The sequence below is a fragment of the Pipistrellus kuhlii genome, unplaced genomic scaffold (assembly GCF_014108245.1).
Source record: "Pipistrellus kuhlii isolate mPipKuh1 unplaced genomic scaffold, mPipKuh1.p scaffold_m20_p_38, whole genome shotgun sequence".
Lineage (NCBI taxonomy): Eukaryota > Metazoa > Chordata > Mammalia > Chiroptera > Vespertilionidae > Pipistrellus > Pipistrellus kuhlii.
In genome coordinates, this window is record NW_023425538.1 from 1,172,018 (window position 1) to 1,185,367 (window position 13,350).

The following is a 13,350-nucleotide window of genomic DNA, read 5'->3' on the forward strand; positions in this document are numbered from 1 at the left end:
GGCTGATGGCAGGCTATTCCAAAGGATGAACCTACTTTCTGCCCCCAACCCCTCTGTTGTTTCCACTCACCTTCATCTCAAAGCACACACGGCCCCTTCTGACCCCATAGCTGGCACGGGCTCCTGACCACAGGTATGCAAAACCCTCAATTGTAAGTGGGTAGCCACTACTCCGGTCTCGGGCCACCTTGAAGTGGAGGTCACAGTTATCTGTGGAGGAAAAAGCCTGGAGTTTGGTTGACGTTTCAAAGGTCCCAGAGAGACATGCACAGGCAAAAATTAAGGTCCTTCAGAACGTTAACGAGGAGTACACAAGCTGACACATTGTGGGGACAGGCTCATGAGAAATCGACCACACTGCCTAGCCAATCTCCCTTTCAGTCGAAAGAGTACAAACTACTGCAAACTGGCCTGCACAGGATCAAAGCAGCCACTTCACATAGACACTGGGGTCCTTCACCTGGATGGATCCAAAGATAGTCTTTGGGAGGCACCTTTGGAAATTGCACACGAATGTCTTTTACAAAGATGGACACTTGTTAGGGCTAGGGTCCATATCCTCACCAATTTCAAAGGCTTTTATAATGATAAAAAAGACCAATCCCCACTGCCATTCACTTCAACCATCTCCCTGTGCTAACACTATCAGTAAGGAAGTCAGACTCCCACCACCAACAGCTGCACAAATATCTGACCCTGACACACATGACAAGGCACATAGGCTCCCACCTCCTCCTGTAGGCCTAGGACTAGCCTGCTGTAGCTCAGGACTAGCCTGCTGTAGCTCAGACTCTTCCCACTCAAGAAGCCAGCCATGCCTCTAAGTATCTTTCCTGACCCCATCCAGCTGCTCTCTCTTTTCTCTAAAGGCTAAATGCCATGGTCTGCACATACAGCATTTGATCAGATGCTGCTTCATGGACCACTGCCACCCAATACTTTGACAGGACTTCTATAATCATTTCTCTAAGTGTTTAGATACGTAGTCAAGGGGAAAGCCACTTATCCAGTGGAAAGAAAACTGAACTGGAGGACAAAGAGCAGGGCCGGCCAGGTTAATGCCTCAGAAGACAAAGTGGCATTGGTTTCACCAGGAACATGAGCAGCTAATGGAAACTGGTTGCCAAAGAGTTAAGTTTCCCTAGAAGCACTCAGGTTCCCTTCCTGATTAGATTATAACCTCCACTGTGTACAGGGTGTTGCAGGGGTTTCCAAACCGCTCTCACATCCTTCCTCTGCAGTGTCACTGGAAGTTCTTTGAGGTATTAGGGTAGGATTACTCCTCCATGAAGAGAAGCTCCGAGAAGTAGAATGACTTGCTCAGGATTCCACAGTTTGAGCCGGGAGCAGATCTTGTCTCCAAACCAGCACTCTATCTGGACTTACACTGCCTCTGGATGGTGCTGGGCAGAGATCCTGTGAAGGTCAAGGCAGTTTCCAAATAGTAACTGGAAGGCAGAATCAGATAGGCACACAAAGACTCACATGTGTCGATGGCAACAAGGGTGTCATCAAAATCATCTTCATCCTCTTCAGCAGGAGGCTGAGGAGACCGGCCCCTGTGCCAGAAATAGGGGTTAAGTCACATGAAAACAGTTGAATGAGCGCAGAGGAAGAGAAATGAAGGTTCTGCTGGAATGTACAAGTGGCCTTCCTGCATTTAAATTTGTTCCCACAGAGATCAGCGAAAAACAAACAAACAAAAAAACCCCAACCCTCTATTAATCCTACATCCTTGCAATGAGAGCAATGATTGTTAACTCCTAGGGTGGGGACGGGGATCAGAGAGGGCATGCTCTGCTAAAGAGGGCCATCAAGAGTCATTTAGAGAACTTTTCCAAAGGAGATCTTCTCTCACAACCCAAGATTCTGACCCATAACCTTGGCATGCCTTCATATTGAACTACTACTGAAGAGAGGTTGTAGTAGCTCAAAGGGTACTGGTCAAGGAAGGGAAATGTGCAAAGGCTTGGATAAACCTCAGTAAATACAATGTATTTACATATCAGGCTTCCTAAAACTTAGTATCTGAAAGGATATGAAATGACCCATATTTTGTCTGTCTTTCAAAAATGTCCTAAATTATGAACAACATTCATCTTCCTAGCAAAACACAAAAGGGGACTATATTAAAATACTGCTAGTTTCTAACATGTAGGGAAGTGGTAGAAGGGTGAGTCTAATGTCCAGGGTCCTGCCTGGGACAGTCTGGATGACCTTAGTGCACTGTATGCCCAAATCAGGCACCCCATGCCCATCTGGCTACTGGCACTCCCTCAGCAGCAGGCTTTCCTCAGGCCTTCCAGCCTGCCAGTACAGAGCCTGATCAAAGAAAGCTCATCACACGGTGAGTCCACTCTATTATGCTTTCCCTGCCAGCCTGGCCCAGACCGAGCACTCCTCCTCTGCTCTGTGGGGCAATGGAAGAAACTCAGGAGAGTTCCATGTCCTAATTTTAGTCATAGCCCATGAGACCCGGGCCCTGTTTTAAAGAGAATCGTAGCTACTTAGAAGATGGTTCAGTGGATAGAGCGTCAGGCTGAGGAGTGAAAAGTCCTGGGTTCAATTCCAGTCAAGGGCACATGCCCAGGTTATGGGCTTGATCCCCAATAGGGGGGTGTGCAGGAGGCAGCCAATCAATAATTCTTCTCATCATTGATGTTTCTATCCCCCCCCCTTCCTTTCTGGAAAAAAAAAAATAGTTTAAAAAAAGAAGATTGACTCCCCCAGGTAGAAAACAAAATGTCATATGACTAGTCCAGATGAATAGAGGAATGGTCATTCCTACTTTCTGTGATTAGAAAAGGCTTCATACAGGAGCTGAAGGAGGGTAGGAAGAAGTAGGACTGGACTTAGGGTGAATGAGGGCGGGGGGTGGGAGGGCCTTATCTGAAAAGGGAAAAAGCAAATGATCAGGACAGAGAAGCCCTGCCCTCCTGTGAACTTCTAACACTCACACTCACCCCGACTACTGAGGCTCACTTGTACATGTGTCTGCCTGAGTCCCTTCATTAGCAGCAACAGAAAGACAAATCCACTGTCCAAATAATCTCTTTCCCCAGTGTCCAACCCAGAGGTGAAAGCACTATGAGCACTGACAATGAATGAATGAGTAAATGGATGAAGGGAATGTTTTTAAGAGAAGGGTGAGGAAATAGATCCCCCCTCCCCCAATCAAGGGATACTGAGCAGCCGTTATGAATAGGACACTATGAGGACTGCAGGGCAATGGGGCAAAGACTGAAAGGTAAGCTGTTATCTTACTCGTGAAAGGCTAAGATGTTTGGACTTGACCCTGTAGTTACAGAAAGGACCAAAGTTTTGGGAAGTTGAATTTGACAGTGAGTGCAGGAAGAAAGGGGGAGAAGGGGTACAAGGGCAGCGAGAACCCTGCTCTGCCTGCTCCTCTTGGTTAGTACAAAGGCCCTAGGAGGCACTGGACTACAGACATAGAGACCTACTGGAACAAGGATGACTATTGCATCACTCTCACCTCCTATCCTCTCGGTGCTCAAAGTACCCCCTTCCCCGGTTTTCTTCATAAGGCCTCTTGCGACTCTGGAATTGCTGTCTGTCTGGCTTGAATTGAGATGCTTCAGGCGGGAGGAAGCTGGTGGGTGGTTCTTGCTTCATCTCTGTCTTCCCTTCCACTGTCAGGACAATTCCAGATGGTTAAGACACTCAGAAATTCCTCAGTTATCAGTTTTCTGGTCCCCTTTACCTTAGAAGATACTGGCAGGATCCTGACTGCATTGATAAAGAGCTGGGCCCAGGCAGCTTGCTGAGTTCAATGGAAGCCTGCTAAGGGAGCCGGAAGGCTACTGAAGAACAGGGTTAGGACAAAGGGAGGCCGGGGATGGCTGCCAGGCACATCAGCACTGGCAGTTGATGAAATGACAGTTGCCAGATAACTCTTAAGCTTCATGAGGAGGTAGAGGGGACTTTAACACTAAATAAGAATTGCTCTCTAAAGACCTACCTAAAGCTGGCATGGTTGCTTGCCTTTGGCTAATCTGCTAAAGGGCCTAAGACAGTTGGCAACCACCTTGGCCTGCACCCTAAGATCCCTTTAACCTGAGATTTCACAAGTCCATTCAATTTCTCCTCCCAAAGAATTTCTCCATCTCAGTTCTTATAAAGCTCCTTCAATCTTACAAGGAAGGGGGGAAAGGTCCATTCAATAGCGTATTGTCATTCTGCAGCTAACTCCACTGGCTTTAACCACTCCAGAAGGGAGGGTCTTCACTTAACACATTGCAGATGGATTATGAGAATTGTCGCTTCATATTACATAGTGTTTTACAAAGTATCATACTTTAAATAACTTGAAAATGCAATGGGTATTTAATTTTAAAACATGCCTTTAACATTTATGTAAAACGTCTTTTGTACTGATTCAATAGAAACTTATCTGGTCACTGGGTAAAACTAGCAATAAAACTACTGGTCCGCAATGTGTTAAGCCAGCCCATCAATGTGATGGCCTCAGTGAATCTTCCAGAGTAAAAAGTCAGGATGAGATAACCTGCTGCGGACCACAGGAATGTCCCAATCTTAGGCAGACTCCAAGAATCAGTTCCTAATCAAGAGCAAACCCTGGATTCAACCTAACTTTACTTTTTTCCACAGCATCTATACCTCATGCTGTAGATCACTTACATCTACTTGTCTCAGCACGCAACCCAAGACCACCTTGGATCATGCCCTAGTTTTGGCATGCAGACCAAATTCCTCAGAGAAGTTCTCCAGGACAGGGATGGTGTTCACCCATCTGAAGAGGGCCTCCCTGGTTCCCAGCACAACACTGAGCTCACAGGAGGCCCTGATGTCTACTGATAATAATACAAAAAATACTCTCCTTGGGCCAAATGACACCACAAGTCTCACAGAGCCTGAATAAATCTGCAGTTTAACCCACAATTATTAAAATCTTGACCCACCCACAAGAAATTTCTGGGGATTTTACTTTGTGGATGAACCAGGATGGAATTACATAGTCAACTAGATTCACTATGGCACAGGGGCCACAAAATAGTGAAAGGAGCACACAAGTAGGAGTCAGTCCAGGCTCTGTCATTACTCAAGAGTAGGACTCAGTTTTCCAAACAGTAGGACACAAATGCAGTGTTCCAGAAGCCAGTTTCCTAGGTTCTAACCCAAGCTCTACCATCAGACATGTCACATCCCCAATGTATAAAACAGGGAAAGAACTGGATTACATGTGTTTTCCAAACTGGCATAATGATAATCTTTGTTCTGCAAAGATATATTTACATGTTTAGGAAATCCTGGGCTTAAACCACGATAGAACTTTTTTCAAACCAGGACTTCTCAGAGCTTTTAATGCTCTAATGAGCAGTGACTCTCCCAGAGGCGATAAAGTATATGCATATTTCCAGGTATGTTTAGCCAAGAAACCCTTTCTGAGAAGGCCCTAATGACAGCTCTTGGAACAATATTCTTCAGAGCTTGGGAAATACCTGACTAGATTTAGAAGGTGCTTTCTGGCTTCCACATTCGAAGATTCTAAATACGACCTAAGTATCTGCTTCCAGGTCTAAATTGTCCAAGGTGCTGACACTAACATCTAAAAACATAACCATGAAGACTCCCGTCTTCTAACACCTGGAAGCGGGATTATGTTCTTTCTTTTAAAAGAATCTTGCCGGAGTGACAAAGCCCGAATGGAAGATGCAGTCTCTCTGGAAAGATGGGATCTATGTAGAGGGTAAGGGCCACGCACGTATACAGGGTGGCAAAAGTAAGTTTACAGTTGTGAGCATGCAAAGTACAGAGTTTATCCTTATATTATTTATTAATTATTGTATTTGCCATACAAAAAATTGTAAACCCACTTTCCCCCTACCCTATAGATTCTATTTCCCTCAAAAGAGATGCACCATGTGTACTTTCCTACCTGGGCGATAGGCCTGCTGCTGCTCCATTTCCAATGGTCTTCTCTCATAGCTTGACTCGTTCTCCTGTTTGATGGCCTGAGTCTCATAGAATTGGTTCTGCCTGGTAATATTGTCCATGACATCTTAAAACAAAAAACAGACATTTAGAAGGGTTCTTCTTGGGACTAGAGGTGGCTTTTTTATGCTACCTTGGGGACAGTGTCTGCCAGAGGCTAAAATGTGTGACAACATCTTCCGATGGAAACCTATCCTGGCAGTCAGCAGTCCCAGCTGCCTGAGGACATGCTCTCTTGCCCCACAAAAGATTGAACATCAATCTGTGTGACTGGGTTCTACAGAATCCCAATACAGAAAACCAATGGAAGCAGAACTGCTCTGGTTGAAGCAAGGAGACAAGAGGATCAGAGAAGGGGCCCAACTTGCCTTGTAAGACTCTACTCCAGGGTGGAAGGCAACTCAACAGACACATAGTAAGTACCCTGTAGAGCACAGCTGAAAAACCAAAGGCCTACTGGGGCAGGGAGAGGGGGTCAAGGCAGGGTGGAGGGGGCCAATGGGGGATTAAAGGGGACATCCATAATACTTTCAACAATAAAGAATTAAAAAAAAAAAAAAAAGTAGGCCTACTGTTCTGTGACAAGTTATAGTGCTTAGGGAGCTACCTTCAGGGAACAACCTTTAAGTTTAGAGCACAGGCACAGGACCTAAACAGACAATTATCCAAAGAGGACAAATGGCCAAGATACATATGAAAAAATGGCCGAAACCGGTTTGGCTCAGCGGTAGAGCGTTGGTCTGCGGACTGAAAGGTCCCAGGTTCGATTCCGGTTAAGGGCATGTACGTTGGTGTGGGCACGTCCCTGGTGGGGGAGGGGTGGTGGTGGTGGTGGTGGTGGTGCAAGAGGTAGCTGGTACTAGATGTTTCTCTCTCATCGACCTTTCTAGCTCTCTCTCTCCCTTCCTCTCTGTAAAAAATCAATATATTTAAAAAAAGAAAAGAAAAAATGTTCAATGTCACTGATCATCAGATGCAAATTAAAATGACAATGAGGTACCTGTCAGAATGGCTACCATTAACAAAACAACAAACAAGTGCTGGTGAGGTTGTGGAGAAAAGGAACCCTAGTACACCGATGGTGGGAATGCAGACAATCACTATAGAACACAGTGTGGAATTTCCTCAGAAAAGTAAATATGGAACTATCATTTGACCCAGTAATCTCACTTTTAGGAAAACATCCTAAGAATCCTGAAACACTAATCAGAAAGAATATATGCACCCTATGTTCATAGCAGCATTTTTAAAAATAGCTAAGATCTGGAAACAGCCCAAGTGCCCTGCCCCTCAGTAGATGAGTAGATAAAAAAGATGGTACATTTACAGCATGGAATACTGTGCAGCTGCAAAAAAGAAGGATCTCTTATTCTTTGAGACAGCATGGAGGGACCTGGAAACTACTACACCAAGTGAAATAAGCCAGTCAGAGAAAGACAAATATCACATGATCTCATTTATATGTGGAATCTAATGAACAAAATAAACTGATAAACAAAATAGATCCAGAGTCATGGAAGCATACTACAGACTAATGATTTTTGGGGGGGATGGAGGGAGGTGGGGAGATTAATCAAAGAACTTATAAGCAAAACTCATGGACTCAGACAACAGTGTGATGAATACCTGGGGAGGGGAAGGGAGTGGAGAGGAGGGAGGTCAATAGGGGGTGGGGGGTGGGAGAGAGAAAAGGGGACATTGTAATACTTTCAATAATAAAGATAAATTTTAAAAATGAAATAAAAAAGATTTAGAGCACAAATCAGTTCTCAGCCCAATTTAATATTCCCACCTGCACAACTAACCCCCCTAAGACTGTCCTCCACCTTGCCAATACGGTAGCTGCAAAGATAAGGGGTAACCGTCTCAGCTGAAAGGGGAATGGGGAGAGGGGAAAGGAATTGTTAAGAAAACAGGAATCATGTCCTGAAATATTTGGAGTTAGGTAGGAAGATTCTGGGAAAGTGTCTTGTGGGTCCAGCAGCTTAGATGAAGGGTGGTAAGAATAACAATATTAACTATTCATGGAGTGCATACAACACACCAGACCCTGGGATACAGATGAGAATAAACTTGTTCCACTGAAGCCTCTAGTTTAAGACATACCGACATTAAACACACACACACACACACACACACAAAGTAATTATGGCTGTGTTAAGGGCTACAGAGAAGTACCGGGAGCTAAGACTGGGATTAGACAAGTAAAGGTAAGTAATGAGGATGGAGAAAACATTCCTGGGATTGGGATAACACTGTGGTCGGCAAATTGTGGCTCGCGAGCCACATGTGGCTCTTTGGCCTCTTGAGTGTGGCTCTTCCACAAAATACCAAGGCATGGGCGAGTCTATTTTGAAGAAGTGGCGTTAGAAGAAGTTTTAGTTTAAAAAATTTGGCCCTCAAAAGAAATTTCAATCGTTGTACAGTTGATATTTGGCTCTGTTGACTAATGAGTTTGCCAACCAATGGGGTAACACATGTGAAAGCTCACAGGTGAGACTAAAACCAGAGTACTAAGCCCGAAATTCCCTCAAGAACCTTGCAGTCAAACTCAGAAAGAAGTTTGGAAACCTAGGATGAGCAGCCACCAGGCTCTCCACTCCAGGGGCAAGCTTGGCTAGGTGCCTCTAGGGCCCTATAAGTGACTGCCGGGACTGTGAGGCACAACCACAGCGAAGGAGACTCTTCTGCCATTTGCTAACTGACTGGATTCTTTCTCAGAGGACAAACACCTCTGGGCACAAACCAGGTGCAGCTCGAAGGGAGGGAAGCCACAGACAACATGGCTTGTAACAGGTCTGCTTACCAGAACTGAAGAATGCTTGGAGGGAGGCATGAAGAGGGCTCAAAGGGTTTTGTTGCAGGGGATGGGAGAGAAAGAGTCTATCTACTTAACTGGAACACTGGATGCCCCTTCAAACCATTCTGTTTCCCTCAGACTCCAAGCATAGTGCTCTTCCTACAGCCTTCCATCTCTTTCAGAGAATCTCTTCTGGGCCACAGAGGCAGCCTTGTGAGAGGCGCTGTGATTCTGGGGTCCTTCTCCCCTCTCTAAGACATCCAGCTCCTAGTAACAGGCAGGCCCAGGGCTAAGCTCCTTAAACATGTGATCTCGTTCCTAGCTACCCAGGGGGCACTATTATTATCCCTATCTTACACACAGGAAACCAGGACTCACGGAGGTGAAGTCACTTGTTCGTCATGGAGCCGTATCTGAAACAAAGCCTGTCTTGAATCTAGAAGCACCTAATTCACTTTCCTGAGGCACCACTGGCCACTGGCTCTTCCCAGGCATCCCTGCCAGGGGCTCTCCTGCCCCAGACCTGCATGCTGGGCCACTCCCTCCTTTCTTCACAGAGCTCTTCAATGGAGCATTCTTCCCAGCATTTGGGTGCTGGACAACCCTCAGGCCACCTTCCACTCAAATCTACACTCAAGCTGCCCCCTCCAGGAGATCCCATCTCTCAGGAACAAGTAAGTACCCAATACTAACCCCATCTTTTCTCTCCCATGACCTCCTTCTTCTCTTTCTCTTAGCCTCAAGGCCCAGGGTGCCCTCTTTTCAAAGAAATAACCACAAACCCTGGATGCGAGTCCTTACTTACTCCTTAACCTCTCTGATCCCCGTTCCCCAGTCCTGCTAGAAAGCCACCCTTTTCTAACCCCCGATTTACTCCCTCCCACCCCAAGCTTCCCTCTCTTCAGACAATCACAGATGTGTCCTATCCCTCACTCCCAGCCATACCTTCCGATGCTGCAGAGGTCCCCTGCTACCTCTTCAGCCACACACAAACCCTCAATCCCCAGGCACACAGGTAACCACTTCGGGGACCAAGACCTCTTTGGGACACACTCAGTCCTAGAAACACTCCTCCACTCCACCCTAAGCACCCATCACCCCACCCACTTTTCCTCCTCCTTCCACATCATATACACACTCCCTTTCCCAGATTTACTAGATCAGCTACACACTCCTATACTGGACACAAGGATCCTGTCCCCCAGATGCTCCTACGAGTTCAAATTCCTACTTGTTATCTGCCCCACCCCAACCACCATGTTTTCCATTCCGTTAATCTCCAAGACCATTTGGCGCTGGCCACTGAGTGGTCTGTCCTCAGAGCCTTGTCAGCTCTAGACCTTCAGGTCCTGGGTCCAGTGAAGTATCCTTTCCTCCCCTGCCAGCTTCTGGACACCAGGACTCCCTGTTCCTCCTCTAGAATCAGCCAGGGCTCCAGGTTTCCCAACACCAAAAGCCCCTGCCTCAAGGTTAGCCTTCGCTCTGGATCTCACAGTCCCCAGGCTCTCTTCACTCAGATGTGGGTCCCCCACAGCCCCCAAATGCTCACCAGCTTATGCCAGAGCAATCTCCCCGGCCAGACATCACCCTCACCCCCATCTCCCCAACCCTCCTAGGAAATGAGACTTCCCGCTACCCCATCCAGCAGCAAACTCCAGGATCCTCCATCCTGAAGACACTCCCAGCCCCGGACACTGGTCATTCCGTCCCCAGCCCCGAAAACACGGCTCCCGGGTCCAACCCACACCTGGGCCAGCTCAGCCCCCGAGCCCACCCAGCTCCACACGGCAGGATCACCATCTCCAAGACCCTCCTGGTCCCCAAGAGACAACCTCTTGTTCTCCCGACGCCCCTTCCCAGAAACCACGGCTTCGGGTCTCCGAGCCCCAGGCTCCAGAATCCTCCACCACCGCCCTCACCCCCCGACCGTCCTCATCTCCGGAACTGAGAGCCCCCGCTCCCAGTCTCTCTCAGGACCCACCCTTCGGTTGTCCCGAGGCCCCGGTCCCCAGATCCTTCTCGGCGGCGGGTAGCGAGATCCCACAGCCCTTCCTCGGCCCGGACACGAGACTCCCCGGCCCCCCGCCCCACGCACTCTCACAATGTCCGTCCGGCCCCGAGTAGCCGCCAGGTTCCGGATGCGGCTGCAGCCCCGGCGGCGGTGGCTGCGAGGTCCCTTCCAGCTGGGAGCCCCCCTCGGTCTCGACCTCCTCGTTATTGTGCCCAGGTATCTCCGGTTCCTCCTCGGCCTCGAGCTCCGGCTCGTCTTCGGGCTCCTCGGCCTCCAGCGCCGCCTGCAGCCGCTCCGCAAGCTCGGCCTTGAGGCCCCGAGTGTCCAGGCCGCGGCGCTGCAACTCCTCCCGAAGTTCGTTCACCTTCAGACGGCGCACATCCATGGCCCGGGCCCCCGGGGTGGCCCCCGAGCCCGGCCCGGCCTCCCAGGGTTCTGTCCCCCTTAAACCTTTACTGTCAGGAGACGAGGGGGAGAGGGGGGGCTCACTCCAATGGCGGCAGCAACTCAAAATGGCCGCCGCCACCTCCCCCTCCTCCCTGGTTCCATGCTGTGCAACACGGGTGCCAATTGGCCACAGTCTGGGAGCAACGGGCGCGGGCCCGAGACTCGGCCAATCAGAAAGCGCCTTTCAAAAGCTGGTCGATGAAAGAGCGCAGGAGCTGCCGGGGAGGAAGCGTTGGCCTACGTCGATTCAGCGACCCCAGTGGAGGGCGGGAAGAGACGGGAGGCGGAGCGCGCGGTGATTGGGTAGCGACCCTGCACTCATTCCCGTAGGGCCGAATGAGGGGAAGGGAGTAAGAATTTAGGCCAATCAGCGATGAGATCTCAGAATGAGCGCGCCTCACAGCCTTTCCTGCGCAGCCCCAGCATCAAACTAAGGTCTCTGTAAAACATATCCTGATTGGTCTACATCTCCCGCCCCTAGAGGAGTCCAAGCGGGTAAATTCACTAGAACCAATGAAATGAAGGGTCAACAGACACCTCCCCTCTCTTTCACTATTGCCTTTAAGAAACAGGAAGGAGATGAATTCACGAGGGACCCGCCCCTTACCGTTAGGGCGGTTTCAAAACAATCTGTCCACCAATCGCAATTATTTTCTTATCTCACTAAAGCTCATACAGTTGGGTCGCTTTAGGAAAAGCTAACCAGATTGGCTATTCTTCAAGCCTCACAAATTTCATGTGGAGGGAGGTATATGAAATAGTGATTAAGTAAATAGCGATTAAGTTATTCTTTTATTTAAAAAATATGTTTTTATTGATTTCAGAGAGGAAGGGAGAGGGAGAGAAAGAAACATCAAAGATGAGAGAGATTCATTAATCGCTGCCTCCTGCATTCTCCACATTGGGGATCGAGGGGGCAACTTGGGCCTGTGCCCTGAGCGGGACTCCAACCGTGACTTCCTGGTTCATAGGTAGATGCTCACCCACTGAGTCACTATGGCTGGGCTAGATAAGTTATTCTTGATCTGGAAGGTACTAGTTGACTTCAGTGAGTCCTGAAGATTTGATAATAGAGGCTAGACTAACACCGTGAGAAAAGTAAAGAAAATCACACCCTCTCCCCTTGAAAGTAAATCTCAGGGCGCCTCCTCCCACGATTATAGCTTCGCTGCCGTCTCCCTCTATGGCTGTATCCTATGTGGAATGGGTGCTCTGCATGTGACCATAGAGCCCCCCCCCCCCCCCCCCCCAGGGAAGCCCTCCAGAAATTCTCGGGTCTCTACCCCAAATCCTTTAAATTGCTGTTCAGTATATCTGGGTGTTTAGTGTCTGTACTGACAAGCTCAAACACACAGGTCGGTGGTAGCTAAGCCTGTGTGTTTTGAGCTAAATATACCGTTTTACAGTATCTAACCCTGCACCACCTGTCGCCTGGAACTGAATGGACACAAAATTTCTGTAAGATATACAACTGAGATACACATGTAAGCGCTGGCTGCCCACTGGGTCTCACCTTAAACCCACAAAAGCCACACACAACCTCTGTGGACACACACAACACAGATAAACACATCACGGTGAGGTCCGATCACATGCATCAATTCAAGGGACAACACACCAAACTGCAGTCCGCTCGGACAGGGGGTATTACAATACAAGCTTACACGACAGCAACCTAGACACACAGCACCCACTCAGAAGCGGGACAGACACTCACGTGGGCGCGGAGGTTCCAATCCAGACACCCCGCCCCTGGCCAGCGTCTGACTTCCTCTCTCCTCCCAGCTTCCCACAGATTTATCCTAAAAAAGTTTGTGGCCCGGATTGAACTGTTGTCAGTGTCCAGGAGCTGCCACCGGGGGGCGTCCGGGCACTGCCAGTTGCTCCTCCATTTGCGGTGGGACACACCCAGGAACTTGTGTCTGCCCTGCATGCAAAACACAGTGTGGGTTTGTCTTGGCAGAAGTTCCTTTGTGGGCTGGAGATTGTTGGCGATATTCTGTGCCTGTGTTGCTATGTGAATCTGAATGTTTGGGTCTGTGAGTACCTGTTGTACTCTATGTCTCTGTGTAACTTTACTCTTTGTATTACTTTAGTTTCTTCCTAATGTTGATATCTG

General features: G+C 48.4%; 1 protein-coding gene across 4 annotated transcripts in view; it reads right to left on the bottom strand.

Moving 5' to 3' along the window:
* The window catches only part of HNRNPUL1 (heterogeneous nuclear ribonucleoprotein U like 1), a 41,955-nt gene extending 30,643 nt beyond the window's left edge, over positions 1-11,312 (bottom strand). Inside the window, exons 1-5 of one of the 4 annotated variants that reach the window (XM_045570840.1) lie at positions 10,755-11,312; positions 5,918-6,040; positions 3,494-3,650; positions 1,486-1,559; positions 71-210 (exon numbers count right to left, since the gene is read on the bottom strand). In XM_045570840.1, the coding sequence (XP_045426796.1) occupies positions 71-210; positions 1,486-1,559; positions 3,494-3,650; positions 5,918-6,040; positions 10,755-11,169 (909 nt within the window). In that variant the 5' untranslated portion in view covers positions 11,170-11,312. The remainder of the gene's footprint in view (positions 1-70; positions 211-1,485; positions 1,560-3,493; positions 3,651-5,917; positions 6,041-10,754) is intronic. The other 3 variants (XM_045570841.1, XM_036408129.2, XM_045570842.1) reach the window with 3 other exon arrangements.
* Between the last annotated feature and the right edge of the window lie 2,038 nt (positions 11,313-13,350).